General features: G+C 41.2%; 1 protein-coding gene and 1 non-coding gene across 2 annotated transcripts; both read right to left on the bottom strand.

The window, feature by feature from the left end:
* Positions 1-846: 846 nt before the first annotated feature.
* CFAP20 (cilia and flagella associated protein 20) lies at positions 847-14387 on the bottom strand. The gene is made up of 6 exons (XM_004482951.4): positions 14067-14387; positions 3667-3746; positions 2837-2948; positions 2225-2413; positions 1784-1894; positions 847-1296 (listed from the first exon to the last, which is right to left on the bottom strand). Exons 1-6 carry the CDS (start codon positions 14148-14150, stop codon positions 1291-1293), a joined length of 582 nt encoding a protein of 193 aa, XP_004483008.1. The 5' UTR covers positions 14151-14387; the 3' UTR covers positions 847-1290.
* Positions 14388-16770: 2383 nt separating this feature from the next.
* LOC111761764 (U6 spliceosomal RNA) lies at positions 16771-16877 on the bottom strand. The gene has a single exon (XR_002795028.1). It is a non-coding gene; the product is annotated as a U6 spliceosomal RNA (small nuclear RNA).
* Positions 16878-18392: the final 1515 nt, after the last annotated feature.

The following is an 18392-nucleotide window of genomic DNA, read 5'->3' as shown; positions in this document are numbered from 1 at the left end:
TGGTGCCCATAATTCCAGTCTCATTCCCATGGAAAGAAACCAAATCCAGAGGGAGTGCCTAGGGATGGCCTTCTGTTCTTTGCTGACCTTCAAATTTTTACATGACTGTAACCTTTCTAAAAATTATACTTTTATTTTAAGAAGTATACAGTGATACAAAACCATCTTCCCCAGATGTACTCACTGTACAAGTTCTGGTGTTTCCTTCAAGATCATGGAGGTATAGCTACAAATTCCATTCTCTGACCCAAATCAGGTCCCCCCCCCAAGAAATGTTACAGAGTTGCATCATACAAAAATGTTTAACTTTTGCAAATTTAACTACTTGTGCTTGGGAGGAAAAAAAAAGCAATAGTGCCAAGGTTAACAAGCATGAATGGGAAAGTGATGAAGGTTTCAGTTCCCTCACGTGCTTCTAAGGTTTAAAGAAACACTTTTCCCCTCGAAGTACTTTATCTGATAAGGGCATGAAGAGCTGTTCAAATGCTGGGAGACACTAGACATGTTATTACAAGAGAGCATGCGGGGTGCCAATATGGCATCTTCCTAGCGTGTTTAAGATAAATTTGGACTATATGCCCTTTTTGTTTTCAGATCAACTTAGGACCTAACCCCTAGTAAGAAGATTCTACTGTAGTTTTTGTTGTTGTTGTTGTTTGTTTTCTATTTAGTTATCTTGGAAGTCATTCTAAATCAGTGTATATATATCCATCTTTTTTTTAAGTGCTTGCTGAAAGTTATTTCACAGCATGAACATAATGGGATGATCTTTGGAAACAGTCCTATTTTCATATCACAAAGGAAAAAGAAATGTCACCACTGGAAAAAACACAAACTAGGAACAAATTTACAAACCAAGAATATGACATTTTATTCATTTCCAGATTATGAATATTACACAGCATATACATACATATATTTAGATATTGTATAAAACAAAAAACAAACCATAGGAAGAAATCATTGGTCTTGAATTGCCTTATGGGACATCTTTAATTCTGTAAGTTTGTGGAAAATATATTCCCCCGCACACTGGGGTAGGCAGCAGGATAAACTCCAGCATTCACATACCATCAAAGTCCTGCTTATCCCCCACTGTACTTACAGCGCAGTTAGGGCATTACGCCTGGTCACGGGTGCCTATGACAAAGGACACCAACTAGTAGGTAAAAGAACCACAGCACAGTGAACTAAAAGAAATTTTTCTGGTTTTTGTTTACATTGTCCTTCAGACAGTTTCCTTTTTAAATTGAGTCACATCCAGGGTCTATCCCTCAAGTTGCATTCTAGTTATTGCTGGGGGAAAAAACAGAAAAAGGACATTTGTTAATCAGAAAATAGATGGTCAGCACCACTGGCCCTGTACCTCTGGTGACACCTGAACAGACACTGGGCTACAGGGGAACACATTCACATCAGGAGCAGGAAGGCGTGAAAGCACCTGCCACTCTGTTAGCGGGGACAGTGCAGCTGGTATTAATTCTGGGTTGGTAAAGAGGCTCAGAGGGAGGATCTTTTTCAAAGATGGCCTCTGAGTAGGAAGCAGCAGGACACCCTTCAGGAGAGGCAGGGTCACCTTGTGGAGGTGGGGACAGTGGTAATGAACATTTCACAGGATTGTTCCAGAGTCACTGCTGATGGTGGAAGAAGACCTAAGATCTTATGCTAATAAAGGACTCAAAAGCCTCAACATAGAGAAGCTCTGCAGTTGGACTCAGCACTTTCCAGGAATCAGTTCCCCCAATCTCACTGTCTGCCCTTCCTGTGAGGAAGGCCAGCTTACCTTTGCCTTATTCTGAACAGGGAGATACAGTTTGAATTCTGCTGGCAGTTCATCTTCTGAGTAGAGTCTGTCTGAGAAGTAAACCCGTCGGATGCGACAGTTTGCATGGATCTGTGGATGTAAGACTTATTTTGAGAGGCTAAACATTACTGTTTTTCCTCTTCTCCTGATTCTCTTAGAGCCCCTCTCATGGTGCTATCACAGTTCCATCCTAGCATCTCCTCAGCTTGGATGGAGTGGATTCTGGCAAAAGGAAGACTTTGCTCCTGTTTCTCTAAGCGGATTCCTGGGTATTTACTGGATCTCTTCAAGGCCAAAGCCCCCTGGACAGTGGCTTGAGAACTTCAGCCAGAAACTCACAATGTTCTGTGACATGAACCACAAGCTTCCAGCCCACCCCCCTTTCTAATTTGGGACTCCATCTAGAAAAGGCACGGGTACCTGCACTCTTAGCGTCTCAATGTAATTTGTGCCATAGGCCCGCCGGGTGAAATCCGACAGGTTGAACTGAATCTGGTTCCAGCCGTCGTCCAGCCTCATGGGCATGGTACAGATGAAGGGCTTGACCCGGGTGGTACTCTGGTAGTTACTTGCCCGAAACCGCCGACGCACGTTCTTGTCATCTAGTACCTGTGAAATGTAGAGAAGAGTCACACCAACTCAATCTTGGAAGAAGCAAACAACTTTGTAAGAGAAGGTTCTGAACTCAAACAGCCTGTCTTCCTAGGGCTGTGACCCAGGGGAGAATAAACAGCCCAGATACAGCTCACACTGGATGCAGATGGCTCGGAAGTAGCAAATTTATCTTGCTTGTTGCCAAGACAACACCAGCTGCTTATGACAACTGATGGTGGCTCTCAAGCCACAGTATGATTTTATATATTTTTTCCCATTGAAAAATAACTTATGTCATAACAAGGGCTGCATTAAACTTACAGTAGAGACAGAAACGAATGTATACAAAAGATTAAAGATAATTTCCTAGGGCCACTTTTTCCTGTAAATTGAAAAGCTCTCTATTATAGCTGAGAGTGGACACATTCAAACACTTACCTGTACTTCAAAGGTAAAATATTTCTTCAGGTTTTTGATAATCATGACAAGGAAGGGAAGTTTAATTCCCAGTGTCTTCTTTGGGTCTGCAGGACATGTGATATATGTGGTGCTGTAGAGAGAGGATATACCAATAAACATACTAGTCTTTTTTCCCTTTGCTGTATGCACAACAATAATACATTGTACAAGTGGAGAAACAGGAGGGCCGATCTAAAAGATCCAAATACATCATCTAATGAGTCCTTCAACCCCTAAGTTAGCTGATGCTTTTAAAAATGCTGGACCTAGAAACATAAGAGCTTAACATAGGACTAGACATCAACATAAAATACTAAAGTCTTAGTTCTTTGCTTTTCAGATGAGTAGATCTTGGGAGGTTATTCTAGCAAGAGAAAATTTCAATTCTGGTCCAAGGGAACCATCAAATGATAGAAAACAAGAACTAAGACCTTAGTGGCCATGGAAACCATACTGACCACCCACTGGACCATGAGTGCAGAGGGATTAGTGCAAGTGTCCATTAGTGCAAGGGATTAGTTATTATTGCTTGGTCAAACAGCAATAATAGCTAAGACTCACCTAGTGCTTATTATGTGCTACGCATGCTTATACATGTTTTATACAGATTTGTTTACTTAATCCTTAACAATCCTATAAGGACGAGGTATTGTTATGCCCATTTACAGACGAGAGAACTAAGGCCCAAAGGGATTAAGTAATCTGCCCAAGGAAAACTCTAAATAGCAGAGCTGGGATTCACAAAAGGGAGTCTGACACCTTGCCTCCCTAGTATACAGTGTCTGTGGAAGAGAGAGTGAGCAACCTACCTGACATTTGTTCCTTCAATCTCCAGCACCAGGGACTGGATGTCATTATCAGTGATTCTTTTGATGTGGCCATTTCTCACCTAAAAGGAAGAAATTAGATTGGTTAGTACTGAAATGTTTGGAAACAACCCAGGAAAAGCTGAAGGTTGAATGGGACTATTAAAGGAAAACCACAGTAGCCCAAGGGGCATAACATGGAAGTTTGTGACATGGTAGGCTGAACCTTCTATGTAAGTAAATAAGCTGTGCTATTACTTCTACACAGTGTCTTTTTTTTTCCTCAAAGATTTATTTATTTATTTATTTATTTATTTATTTATTTATTTATTTATTTCTCTCTCCTCACCCCCCATCCTGGTTGTCTGTTCTGTGTCTATTTGCTGCGTCTTCTTTGTCCGCTTCTGTTGTCAGTGGCATGGGAATCTGTTTCTTTTTGTCATCTTGTTGTGTCAGTTCTCCATGTGTGTGGCACCATTCCTGGGCAGGCTGCACTTTCTTTTGCGCTGGGCAGCTCTCCTTACGGGGCGCACTCCTTGCACGTGGGGCTCCCCTATGCGGGGGACACCCCTGCGTGGCTCGGCACTCCTTGCGCTCATCAGCACTGTGCATGGGCCAGCTCCACACGGGTCAAGGAGGCCTGGGGTTTGAACCGCGGACCTTCCATGTGGTAGACGGATGCCCTAACTACTGAGCCCCAAGTCCGCTGCCTCTACAGTGTCTTATCAACTGTTATGGGAATCTCAGGTAATCTGGTCATCTGTAAATGAGGACAGATCTCTTCCTGAAGAAACAACTCAATTGAAATTCAACTAGCATTTACTGAGTGCCTATTATACACTAGGGACATTCACATAAATTCTCTTACTTAATCCTAACAACAATAAAAATCACAAGGTAAGTGGTACTGTTTCTATTTCACAGATATGGAAATTGAGAGTGCAAATGACAGATCCTTAGTAGGGGAGTCCGGATTGACAACCAGGCTTTCCACTATCACCTACTGCCTCATACACTCCTTTGGCTAGAAAGGTCAACAAAATTCCAAAGATCATTGGGCAGGAGAATGGCAACCAAAAAGTGAAAGCACAACTCCCCCAGGTTTACTCCTACTTTATGCTTCTTATCACCTTTCCCCTAACTAAATTTCTACTCCTTCAAGTATGAATTCAAGTACCATTTGAGCCACACACAGAAGCTGCCTTCAGCATTTCCAGCCCACACTGACCTTTTTCTCTCTGATTTGCTTTTCTGGTTCATGTAGTCTAGACTACATAATTTAGCACTTCATCTCACATTGTTCTGTATTGTTTGCTGCATATGGTAGCAAGTACATGATGGGAGGAATTAATATCAACAATGATTCCTCCTCTCAAAACATTTAGGAAATTAAGTAAACAATTCCATATACGATAGCATCTAAATGAATAAAATACCTAAGAATCAAATTTAACCAAAGAGGTAAAAGACTTGTATCCAGAAAGCTACAAAAAGCTACAAAACACCTTGGAAAGAAATGAAAGAAAACCTAAAAAAATGGACATATACTCCATGTTCATGAATTGGAACACTTAATATTGTGAAGTTGTCAATACTGCCTAAAGTCACCTACAAGTTCAATGCAACCCATACAAAAATTCTAGCAGCCTTTTTATGAAAAATGGAAAAGGTGATCTTCATATTCATATGGAATTCCAAGAGGCTCTGAATAGCCAAAACAATCTTGAGAAAGAACAAAGTTGGGGGACTCACACTTCCTGATTTTAAAACTTACTACAAAGCTACAGTAATTAAAACAGTGTGATAACTGGCTTAAGGACAGATATAAAGACCACTGGAATAGACTTGAAAGTCCAAAACTAAACCCACACATTTATGGTCAGTTGATCTTCAACACAAGGGCAGCAAGTCCATTCAATAGGGAAAGAACAGTCTTTTCAACAAATACTGCTGGGATAACTGGTAATTCACCTGTGAAAAGAATAAGAGTGGACCCCACCTCTCACCATATACAAAAATTAATTCAAAATGGATAAGATCAAACAGCATAAAGTTCAAGAAAAAGATAATCTACAGAATGGGAGAAAATATTTGGAAATATCTGATTAGGGTTTAAAACCCAGAATGTATAAGGCATTCCTAAAACTCAGCAACAAAAAGATAACTCAATTTAAAAATGGGCTAGGGTTTGAATAGGTATTTCTCCAAGGAAGATATTTATATGGCCAATAACCACGCAAAAAGATGTTCAACATCTTTAGCCAATAGAGAAAAGCAAATTAAACTTACAATGAAATATCACTTCGCATTTACTTGGAAGGTTATTATCAAAAGAAAAGAAAAAACAAAACAAAACAAAACAAAAAAAACGCAGAAAACAACGTGTTGGTGTGGATGTGGAAAAATAGGAACTTAAAAAAAAAAAAAAAAAGGAAAATAACAAGTACCAGCAAGGATGTGGAGTAATAGGAACCCTCGAACACAGTCAGTACGAATGTAAAATGGTACAGCCATGGAAGAAAATAATTCGGCAGTTCCTCAGAAAGCCAACCATAGAATTCCTATATGACCTGGCAATTCCACGCCTCAGTATTTACTCAAAAGAATTGAAAGCTGTGACTCTAGCAGACAGCTGTACACCAATATTCATTGTAGAATTATACATACTAGCCAAACAGTGGAAGCAAACCAAGTGTTCAACAGATAAATGGATAAACAAAATGTGATATAACCAAACAATGTAATATTATTCAGCCATAAAAAGAAATGAAGTGTGGACACATGGTACAACATGGATGAAACTTAAAGAAATCATGTTAAGTGGAATAAGCAAAACAAAGGACAAATATCGTATGATTTCTTTTATATGATATATTTAAAATAAGCAAATTCATGGGGACAGAAAGCAGAATAGTGGTTACCAGGGGTATGAGGAGTGGGGAATGTGAAGTAAATGTTTAATGGGTGTGAGTTTCTGTTTGGGATGATGAAAATATTCCAGAAGCAGACAGTGGTAAAAGTTAAAAATAAAAAAAAAGCAAGCAAGCTTGGTAACCCAAGGCCTAAAATGTCCTGGTCTCAAGAGGACTTTATGTAGATTAAAACAAGAGAATAGAAGAGGGCAGAGGGAAAAAAAATAAGAACGATTATCTTTAAGTGTTTAACTCTTAAGCACCTAACATACAGAGATATGCAAAGACAAGGCTTGATTGTGCAGGCCAGAAAGTCTTAACACATGAAAAAAGATCAACCAGTTTTAGAACAGGAAGGATCAGTAAGATAAACACGTGGGCTTTCTCTAAGTATAGGGAAAATGGCCATGTTGTGCTGTTACATTCAATGACTCAGTTGCACTGTGAAAGCATCAATCACCCTTCTGGTTATGATTTGGCTTCCCATTAATTTGCATATAGGGAGAGAATAATGTTGAATTTGCCTGATAGCTGTATTTTTCAACATAGATTACTAATAAAATGGTGCTCTGTTTTAAACATCAGTCTCTGTTACTGTGAGTTTAATCCATGGGGATGTGCTTGGTTTTCCCCAGGTGAAACCTAATAGCGCTGGCTGCCTTTATCTACAAGCTGCACCTGAGTCTTATCTCCTCAAAAAAATATAAGGGCAAGGATCCTGACCAGGCATTAAGCATCGTTTGTGTCTTCTACAATGTTTAGTACTATGCTTAGCATGAACTCAGCATTAAAATATTTGCCAACTTCTGGAATTTGTCACCCTAAGAGTTAGCACATATGAATAGGTTCAAGGAGGAGGGCTTTAAAAAAAAAATTCCCAGATAACATATCCACCATAGACTAGTAAAGGAAATCAGAGATAGATAAGTCACAAAGCCCGTGAGGCTGGCAGCATAAAGGGCAACTGCTTTCCCACAAAACATTCTCTGGTGCCCATTGTCAAAGACAGAATGCTGGGCTGGATGGGGCCCCCAGTTCGGCCAATGGTGCATTTCTTGGGTTCTCAAGACACAAACATCACATTGAAGTGCTTCTCAAACAAAGCTGGCGACATCCAATGGCCTCCTGCTTTGAATTCTGGGCCTCTTTCCAAGAGAGATTAAGAGCACAAAGGCTTGGGTCTGTGTAGAACATGCCAACACTGCCCACCTCGTCCCTCACACAAACATTCCCAGCCAAAGTGGCAATATTTCTTCCATACTCTGGCCCTCAGCTGCTAGTGAAAATCAGGCAGACTTGTTGATGAAGGAAAAACTAATCAAGAAATTACTTACAAATAATGTGATGTAGCCTTATTGATAAGACCTGGCAGTATTCCAACATGAAGCAAACACTCATTTTAAAGCATACCACTAATTTCATAATCTCAATAACATCTCATTTTTTTCTTAAAAAGGTACATAATGCAAAGATCAAACAGATGATTAAACTGAAAGTATTAAGAAGTAATTAAGAGCCAAGGATCAATATTGCTAAAAGGCAACATGTTGCTATTTATTCTACATTTTTTTAAAAGCATGGCCTCAAATCTTATGTCCCTAAAGATTTCTCAGGCCAGAATCAACAAGAGACCTCCCTCAGTTCCAGAAAGTCCAGCCAGATCTCATAGGGTGAAAATGTTAGGGAATTTGCCTTCTGCTCAAAGTTTATAGCATGACTTCATTGGGATGCTCCAGAAAATGTGACCTATTCAGGTCTTTACAGAAGAAAACAGTTCTCTCTAGAGCAGGGGTTCTTAACCAAGCATCAGTGAGCTTGAATTGAAAATTTAAAAAAACATTATTCTTGTGGGGACATATTGGAGTGTGTATGATATATTTATTAAATAATACACAGTATAGTGTGAACTTAGTAAGGGTCTGTGGTTTTCACCTGACTGGCAAAGGGGTCCGTGGAACAAACAAGGTTAAGAACCCCTGCTCTAGAGTTTTAATCTGGCTGGTGGTTAGAAGAGCTAGAGCTCTGCCCACAGAGAAAGCTCAGCCCCCAAAGATAAAAAGAAAAAACCAAAATAATCTGATATCACAAGCTATCAGAGCTCTGAAATCAAATTAATTGATTTGTTAGTGAATTATGATTTTTCTACTTTATTAAGTTCAAAGGGCTGCAAATAAAAACTCATGGGAAGAAAAGAGTGGGGAAGGGGTAGGGGGAGGCAGTTAATCAAAGATATGATACTTAAGAGGGTGGGAAAGTTCCAAAACCTCTTCTTTAAGCTCGAAAACTAGGGAAAAGGAAAAGGAAAAGGGGGGGTGGGCAATTTGGGGCAGGGCTTCCCAACCACCACGACAATCTGGCTTTTGGTGCCTTAAAATTATAAAGGCTTTGCAGGAAGCAACCACCCATACCCATGCCCCTCATAAGTCTAGGTTCTGACAAACACTTGTACCAAGATACATGTCTTCAGAAAGCACCAACTTCCTTTCCTTAGTTCCTTCCAGTTCAGATGTCACTTACACAGGCCTGGCTTTGAAATGAAGATGAAATGAACTGGTTAGCATTTATTGTTCATGGTGGCAACAGGTTTTACTTTATCTCTAAATCAGAAGGTGCCAATTATTTTGAGTTGCTAATTCTTTATTTCATGACACACTCCCACTATCAAAGTGTGGCCTATGAGCGTTTTATTCCTCTACCAAAAACAATTTAAAGGCAATCTTATATATGTATTTTATTTCATGAACCTTTCCCCCTTGACCACCTCTCCGCACCCCCACTCCCCGGAGGTGGAAGTTCCCTAGGAGCTTCAGAACCCAGACTACTGAGCCTCAGCAGACCCCAACAAGGGAACCTTCAAACCCTTCTTGCAATCACTCTCCCAGGGTTTTCATGGTTGCTGGGGCAACGGACAAAGAACACTGATTTTTTTTTTCAGTGTAAGCCCCAGGGAGGAGGGTCAAACTGAGGGAAGAAAATACTACTGGGATAGGGAGGAAGCTGGCCAATGCTCCGTTTCTAAAAGTGCTTTAAAAATAACACATGGGTTGTATCCATTCCCTCCCTCCCCCCACTTTCATTTTTCTGGCTCCACCCACTTACCCTGGCAGACACTGAATCCTCAGCCATCTGGCATCCTAGCCTTAATGACACATGTTCCAATTTACATTAAGCCATTAGAGCAGTCCATTCCAGCAGGGAAGTTTCTGTCCAGGATTAGGGGCAGGCTCCAAGTCAGAAAACGGGTGAAGAGAGACCTCTGTGGGGAGAGTTGGGCTTTGCAGGCTCTAGCGGGTCCCTTTGCTATACTGACAGACTGTCCAGAGAGCAGACAGGCAACTCTGGGCCTTTACAACTAACCCTTTAACTAAAATAGGGATGCTTCTGTGCCTTTTTAACCAGTCTCTTCCTATCAGCAACTAGAAAGGGCAAGTGTAACTAAAACTCAGTCCTTTCTGCAATTACAGTAAGAGCTATTACTCAGAAAAATAAAGAACACCATCTGACTGACCTAGGGAAAGTCTGGACAAAAAAAAAGTTTTATCATCTTCATGTCCAAATGTTATTCCTCACTACACTTAATTCTACTATTGGATATTGCATCAGTTTAACATGTACCAACAAGGTTTGCTAATAAAAGCTAAGCCATGGGAACTTTCTTCTGGAGAGGGACTGTTTATTTTTTAAATTAGGAACAGGAATGGGAATCTAACACCACCAAGCAGTAACAAGAAAAAGATTCCAGTTCTATTACTTAGTTTGGGAATAGGGGAGAAATGGCAGTGGCTGAGAGAAAGGCAAGGTGAGAGCAAAGAAAGGCAGAGAAGCTTTCCTGAATTTTATCTGTACTTTGTGGACTTTTAGGATAATATTACCATTAAAGACTGACAATCCCACTATGTTTCACACAGGCATAAACAGGAATAGAACCTCCCGGTACTTTCCTTACAGACTGGAAGTAATGTTTATATTAAATATGAGTCCTTTAATAAATGTAAGATTTGTTGGTCCCAGAAGTTATAGGAACAAAAAGAAAGCCCTAATTTCTTCTTAAGTTCTTGGTCTGAAAACTTTCCTCAGGAAGCTTGCAGTCTAGCCACGAATATAGATTTTTAGGAGGTAATTTTAAGTGTGCTGAGTATTATGAAAAGGAAGCAGAAGTCTAAATTAACTTAGCTCAGAGGGTCAAGAAAGGCCTTTCTGTGGAAGCACCTTTGAACTGTGACCTGGAGGCTAAAGGAGAAGTGGATGAGTGAGGAATAAGCTGTGGGTTTCAGGAGAGGGACCAGCAAGTGAAAAAGCCTGAAGGGGCTCTGGGCTGGGAGGTGAGCCTGGAGAACTCGTTAAGCAGCACCAGACCATCTGCTGCCTGGCCTTAGAGTCAAGTTAAAGGATTTGGCTGGGGAAAGCCATGGTACAATTATTGTACTGTGATTCTAATTTCAGAAGTCTGGGATTTTACTGTACTGCTTTTTCCTATGCATGTCACTACTTGGTTTGACCTTGTTTGGCCTTGAGCAAATTTCTCAGTTCCTCACCATGTAATCAGTCCCAATTTACATAATGCCAATTATTTAAGTGCTCGTTATATGCCATAACTATTCTGTTGTTAAGCATTTCATCTTCATAAATAATTCCAGAAGTAAGTGGAATTATTACAGATAAGGAAAATGCATGGCTAAGTACTTGCCCAAGGTCACAGAGCTAGGACATAGCAGAGCCAGGATGCAAAGCCAAGACATCTGATCATACCCTGCCACTTATGGAACTTGCACAATATACACAATAAATAGGCAACTACCATTCAGTGTGAAACAGGGCCATCGGTACACAAAGGGGACCTTACTTAAGTGCCCAATGAAAACGTTTGAGATTTGAAGGGGTGTGTGTGTGGTGGGTGGGGTGGTAGAGGGGCTGGGTCCTAGAGATGTCAGATAAACCACAGGTATTACAAACATGAGCAAGTCACAGCCACAAAAGTAGAGTTTGAAAATTCACTGTTATCACTGAGACATATTTCTAAGGAGAGACATAGCCTCAACAAAAGACAAACCTAATTTTTCAAGATTAATCTTCATAGAAACCAAATAACAGAAATTCTCTCTCCATAAACAAATGAAGGAGAATAAAGTTTGATAAAATAAAAATAACTAAAAAAAAAAGGCACCAGTCAACTGGCAAAGATCAAAGCCAGGTCTAGATAAATGAGGACAACCCTCCTTCTGCCCCCCCCAAAAACTTTGCTCTTATCACAACTTTCTTATTCCCTGAGAGCACGCAAAATGTCTTCTCTAACTCTGTATCCCCCCAAATCTACACAACGCCTGTCACTTAGCTGTTGCTCAATAAATTTTTGACAAATATATTAATTCCCAGCGTTTCCCTAACTGGATTGAATTCCCAACATTTTCTGAGGACTTTATATAACAGCTGAGAAAAAGCATACATACAACATACAAACAATAAAGCCTACGGTTATGGCCCCAAACTTTCCCTTTTCCTCTCCCTCCTTCCCTTTCCCTAGAAGGGGAAGAAATCACTGCTAAACACTTTTCAATCTAATATAAATAAGAAGAGTAGAAACACATAATTAATTTTTACTATTATAAGTGCTCTTCTAAAGGTTTTCTTTGCCAAAATTTCTGTTTGACTGACTCCTGACAGTGGATCTAACAGTGTTTACACACGTGTTTATGTCATTAAGGTACCATCGGACCTCTAGTGGCGTTGTTAAGGGACACGGGTTCCATAGTTACTTTGCTTTTATAGTCCGTGTGTAAACATGTTGACTAAAGAAAAAGCTGCATTTGAAAAATGAAACACACAAGAGATCAAGCCCAGAAGGGTTAAAATGGGCAACTCCTATAAAAATTTCATCTAAAAGAAATGCCAAGGTGTTCCTACCACTGGAATTCTTTCAGTGTTAGTGAGTTATCTGACCTGCTCTGAAAACTTCTCCTATGTCAGATCCAGTTTTCTATTTCAATTGCCTTATACTGACACTTCTGTTACAGTTCAATGTCCAAGTTCAACTGTCTCCTGGCACACAAGGCGGACTCTCTCCATGTAGACTGACAGGCCAGAACTCAGTCCAGCAACAGAATATACCCACTCCCGGTTCTCTTTGAGGAGATGCAATTTTCAGAGTTCACAAAGCTGCATCACAAGGTGAACAAAACTGGAATTGAAAACCACAATACTGTAAGAAAAAAAAATTTTTTTAAGGAATTACCAAATTACTCTTGGTAATAGCTCTACCTGTGGATAGAATCATTGTGAAAGATATTCAGTCAGATTTTTCTCACAGGGAAAGAGAGAGCCAAGCTCATTATATTCAGATTTTCCAAATACCTTTTGAAAACGACACTATGAACACACCACTTTCAAAGGTGCTGTCAGAAAGAAAAATTCCCTAATGGTGATGAAAAGCAGAAGGCTGTCCACGTTTTCTCCCCAACCTCTATGTGACTCTAAGAACCTTATCTGTGGATAAGGGAAGGCAAGGAGTTATTCTTAGATGAAATCCAAAATTCTTGGCTTCATTACCAGTAAACTCTCCTTATTTCGATTAGGCCACTCCCATCTCTAAAAAACACCATCCAGAATACCACCTTTCATTTCTTCACTGGGGAGGCCAGAAATAAGGATCCCTAAATCACACCTCTTCCACATTAGAGTGCCTACCTTAACTTACATTTTAAAATGTCTGGTAATCTGCCTGAGAAACGAAATACCAGAGTAATGAAATGAAGACCAACTCAGAGGGAGCTAGTCATGCACTCTCCCTAGTCTACATCTCCAAAAGGTGGACAGGGTCATTACCTCCCATGGCCAATGAAAGTATCATTCAGCGGGTGCCTGAATATAAATAATGAGGCTTCTAAGTGGCCCTGAGACAAGACTTTGGCTGTCACCATTTGGCAGTTTTCCTGATGGAGAAAAACCAAGCACAGTACAGACCCGAGTGGGATCAATGGGAGAAAGGGAGCAATGAATGAAACCCAAACATAACTAGCTTGGCCCGTGCGTTTTGGCCGTGCCTCCAGAAGGGTCCCTGGAACAAAGGCTCTGTGTGGAGGGCCCAGCACAGTGCCTGGCACAAAACAGGACACCAGTGAGTACTTGAGGAAATCAGTGAACAGCAGTTCCTCTCATCTGACGTCCTCAAATCTCTCTCACATAAATGGATGCATTTCATGCTATGAAATGGCCCTGTGAACCCCACTATATAAGTGGGGAAACGGGTTCAGAGGGATTGATTGGCCCGGTCAAGTGTACGGTGAGGGACCACACTACTGCCACAGGGCCCTTCACCCCCAGCCACGCCCACCCCACATGTAACCCCTCACTGCTTACACGACGCCCCCACTTAGCGCCTCAGTCACGCCAGGGTCTCCCGGCCTCCCCGAGGGCCCGAGGCGGGATCTCCGGGACTACCCCCCAGCCCCCGGACGAGAAGGGGCGCTGGCGCTGCCGCCGCCCCGAGCCTCCGACCTTTTTGTCCCAGATCTGCAGGGGCTTGCTGCCGATACTGTAGAGAATGGAGAGGAAACCGCTCTGGAACGTGTTTTTAAACATCTCGCCGGCGGCCTTCTCAGCGGCGCGGGAGCCGATCTAGGCCCCGGAGTAGATCTGGGCACGGAGTGAACAGCGCAAAGAAGGCGGCTGGCTCTCGTCCGGAGAAGGGCTGCTACGCTCCTGACCCCCCAATCGGCCACCGAAAGCTGGTTTTGGACGAGGGACGCTTGGACAGCGCGCTTCAGCTCCAAGAAACACAAACACACCTCAGGACGGAAACCACAGCAACTGCCGCCCGCGCCGCTCTCCCCAGCTTAAATAGAGGGAGCGGGCGGCCCGCCACTAAAGGTGGATCCCTCCGCCCCACCTGAGCCCGCCCCCAGGAACGCGGGGCCCAATCCCGTAACAGGGCTCAGGGACTTCCTGTTACTTCCGCCCTTAAGCCCCACCCTATTCCTCTTCCCGCCCCTCGGGCAAAAACTCCGTTGCCACGGGACTATTTTTTCCGTCTTCCTCCCCTAAGCTGCGTTTAGAAAGCGGAAGAAGCAGAGAATTATAGAATGTATTGTTAGAAGCTGCGTGGTGTCATGGGAACTTGACGGGGGAGTAGGGGGTTAGAGCGTGAAGGCCAGGCCCCGCCCCCTGGGGAGGAGGGGCTTTACCACCGCAAAAGGAAAGAGGGGCGTCCCAGTAGTAAGCCCTTGGTTACCGCGATGCCTAGGTAGCATCCTGTCAATACCAAATACCTGCTTGTTGGATGCGTATGCAGCAGGGTCAAAGCGAGCTAACCGGTATTGAGCACCAATAGTGTAAAGCGTTTTGTATGCAGCAATGCATTTAATTATTAACAGCTTCGGCTGTGAATGCACTACATATGTCAATCTGCAGGATGCTGTCAAAGCAATATTCTGAGGAAAAGTACTCCTCTAAATTCATTGATTAGAAAACAAGAAAGCCTGAACATTAAGATAAAAGAAGAAATTAATTAAATTAAGCAAAATAAAGAAGACTTGGTTGAGTTAAACCAACTGACGAATTTTTAAAATCCAATCAAAAAGTAGGGAGGTGGATGTAGCTCAACTGATGAGTGTCTTCCTGCCATATAGGAGGTCCAGGGTTCAAACCCAAGGCCTCCTGGCCATGTGGTGAGCTGGCCCACATGCAGTGCTGCTGGTTGCAGGGAGTGCCATGCCATGCAGGGGTGTGCCCTGCATAGGGGAGCCCCATGTGCAAGGAGTGTGCCCCTCAAGGAGAGCCGCCCCATGCAAAAGGAAAAAGGGCAGCCCACTCGGAGTGGCACCACACACATGGAGAGCTGACGCAGCAAGATGATGCAACAAAAAGAGACACAGGGAGAATGTAAGCAGACACAGAAGAACACACAGTGAATGGACACGAGAGCAGACAACAGGGGGAAGGGGAGAGAAATAAATAAAATAAATCTTAAAAAAAAAATTCCAATCAGGAAGAGAGAGACGATAGCATTAAGAAATAAATATACAAGAGTAATTGCTATTATCCTTATTCAAATACTACATACAACTTTACCAATCTGAAAATCTATATGGAATAAATTATTTTCTAAGAAAATAAAATTACCAATACTGCATCAAGAAGTAGAAAACAAAATAACCAAATAATTATAGAAGAAATGAAGGTAGTTATTCATCTGCTTACAAAGGTACTGTGCCTATTTCATATGAGCTTTCTTTTTTTTCCTAAATTGTGTGATATAAGTTTTTTGAGGAAACTGAAAAATGTAGGAAAATAACATTACAATCTTTCATAATCCCACCACTAAAGAAATAGTTGTACTCGTTTTTTAAAATATATTTTTATTGAACTATATCATTCATACATGAACATAACATAAACAGTAAGTGCATAGTAAAAGTCATGAAGTTACAAAATAAACATGCATAACATCATACAGAGGTCCCATAAATCAACCCTCCACCAACATCTTGCATTGTTGTGATACATTTGTGACTATGCAAGAGCATTGTCAAAATATTACTACTAACTTATAGTCCATATGTTACATTTGGTATATATTCCCCCCAGCCTGACCTAGTATTTTTAAAGGAATCATTTTATTGATACATATTAATAAAACATACAATTTATCCAAAGTGTACAATCAATGGTATTTGATATAATCACATAGTTGTTCATTCATCACTTCAATCATTATTAAAGCATTTTCATTATTTCAATAATAATAGTAATAAACCAAAAAAGCCTAGAGAAACAAACGAGGAAATTCCTCTCCTCTCAATCTGTTTCCCCTGCTGCACATAGCTGCTGTTTCTGTCTATTCTTGCATAATTGTTTATTTATTAAGGAGTTTTGAGATATATTCATATATCATATGATCTATCCAAAATGTATAATCAATGGCACTTTTTTTAGCTGTTAAAAAGAACTTTATTGTAAAATTGTCAAATAAAATAGAAAAATAGAAAGAAATTACAAATTTTAAAAGACAGTGTAAGGCCATTCTCTGATACATTTTAAATTACATGTAATGCATAATTGTAACAAGAGACAATGTAGGAGAAGGGAGAATGTAAAAATAAATTTTTAAAAGGGGTCAAGGTGGAGGCATTAAGCTTATTGTTTCACTTTTTAAAAATATACTTTTTTATTTTTTTTGAAAAGAAACTTAGATTACATTTTAAAAAATAAGGAACACCTCACAAATTTGCATGTTATCCTTTAGCAGGGGCCACACTAATCTTCTCTGTAGCGTTTCAATTTTAGAATATATGCTGTCGAAGTGGGTATTGATCATTTCGCCTTTCTCTCATGCCCTGCCCTTTGAATTAATCTATTCTTTTCCCTTATCCAAGTGTATACAAGCATATACAGATATCCAAAAGGAGTATCTGTTCTAACATACCGTGCATATTAAACACATTATTCAGTACTATGGTGTATTAGTCAGTCAAATGGGTGCTGGTGCAAAATACCAGAAATCAGTTGGTTTTCACAAAGGGTGTTTATTTGGGATAGGAGCTTACGGATACCAGGCATAAAGCATAAGTTACTTCCTTCAACAAAGTCTGTTTTCACATGTTGGAGCAAGATGGCTGCCAACAGGCTTCCTGGGTTCCTCCCTTCCAGGGTCTTGCTTCTCTCTGGATTCAGGGTTCCTCTCTTCCTGGGGCTTGCTTCTCTTTCCTCTGTGAGCTTACTTCCTGGGGCTCCAGCTTAAGGCTTCAGCATCAAACTCCAACATCAATAACCCTCAACTCTGTCCTTTGCCATGTCTTTTATATGTGAGGCCCCACCAACAAAGGGGCGGGGACTCAATGCCCTAATGATGTAGCCGAATCAAAGACCTGATCATAATTTAATCATGCCCAGGGTGGCGGACTTGGCCCAGTGGTTAGGGCGTCCGTCTACCACATGGGAGCTCTGCGGTTCAAACCCCGGGCCTCCTTGACCCGTGTGGAGCTGGCCCATGTGCAGTGCTGATGCGCGCAACGAGTGCCGTGCCATGCAGGGGTGTCCCCCGTGTAGGGGAGCCCCACGTGCAAGGAGTGTGCCCCATAAGGAGAGCTGCCCAGCATGAAAGAAAGTGTGCAGCCTGCCCAGAAATGGTGCCATACACATGGAGAGCTGACCCAACAAGATGACGCAACAAAAAGAAACAGATTCCTATGCCGCTGACAACAACAGAAGCGGACAAAGAAGAAGACGCAGCAAATAGACACAGAGAACAGACAACTGGGGTGGGGGGGGGGAAGGGGAGAGAAATAAAATAAAAATTTAAAAAAAATAAATAAATAAATCTTTGAAAAAAAATTTAATCATGCCCAGGTTCAGACCAGATTACAAACGTAATCCAATATCTATTTTTGGAATTCATAATTATATCAAACTGCTACATATGGTTTTTCATTTCCATCCAATGATCTAGGGTATATCCAGCCCATTATAACTGCTACACAGTCCTCCGTGTTTTATTTATCCTCTTCTCCAATAGTGAGCATCCTTTTACATGTCTTACACAAAGGTCTCATGCATTCTTGATTGTGACTTTTTAGTTTTTGTTGATAGTGTTAATGATATCTTATTTTAAATTATATTTTCTAGTTGGTTATTGCTGGTGTCAAAAAATGCTCTTGATTTTTCAAAGTTGATCTTGTATCAGATCACCTGGATGAACTTTTAAAAATCAGTCTTAATAGGGAAGTGGCTGCGGCTCAATCAGTTGGGCTCCCATCTACCATATGGGACTTGAACCCAGGGCCTCTGTGTGAAGGCAGGCTTGCCCGCATGCTGCAGAGGGCTGCC

This window comes from Dasypus novemcinctus, chromosome 18 (assembly GCF_030445035.2).
Source record: "Dasypus novemcinctus isolate mDasNov1 chromosome 18, mDasNov1.1.hap2, whole genome shotgun sequence".
In the NCBI taxonomy this organism is placed as follows: domain Eukaryota; kingdom Metazoa; phylum Chordata; class Mammalia; order Cingulata; family Dasypodidae; genus Dasypus; species Dasypus novemcinctus.
Note: the sequence above shows the minus strand (reverse complement) of the source record. Positions and strands in the feature narration are given on the sequence as shown.

Excerpts from the sequence above, each read along its gene's own strand:
- CFAP20 (XM_004482951.4), bottom strand. The coding sequence starts at position 14,150 with ATGTTTAAAAACACGTTCCAGAGCGGTTTCCTCTCCATTCTCTACAGT. Across the intron at positions 2,949-3,666 it reads ATTGAAGGAACAAATGTCAG|CACCACATATATCACATGTC; the intron begins GTAGGTTGCTCA and ends CTCTCTCTACAG. Across the intron at positions 1,895-2,224 it reads TTGAGACGCTAAGAGTGCAG|ATCCATGCAAACTGTCGCAT; the intron begins GTACCCGTGCCT and ends TTACATCCACAG.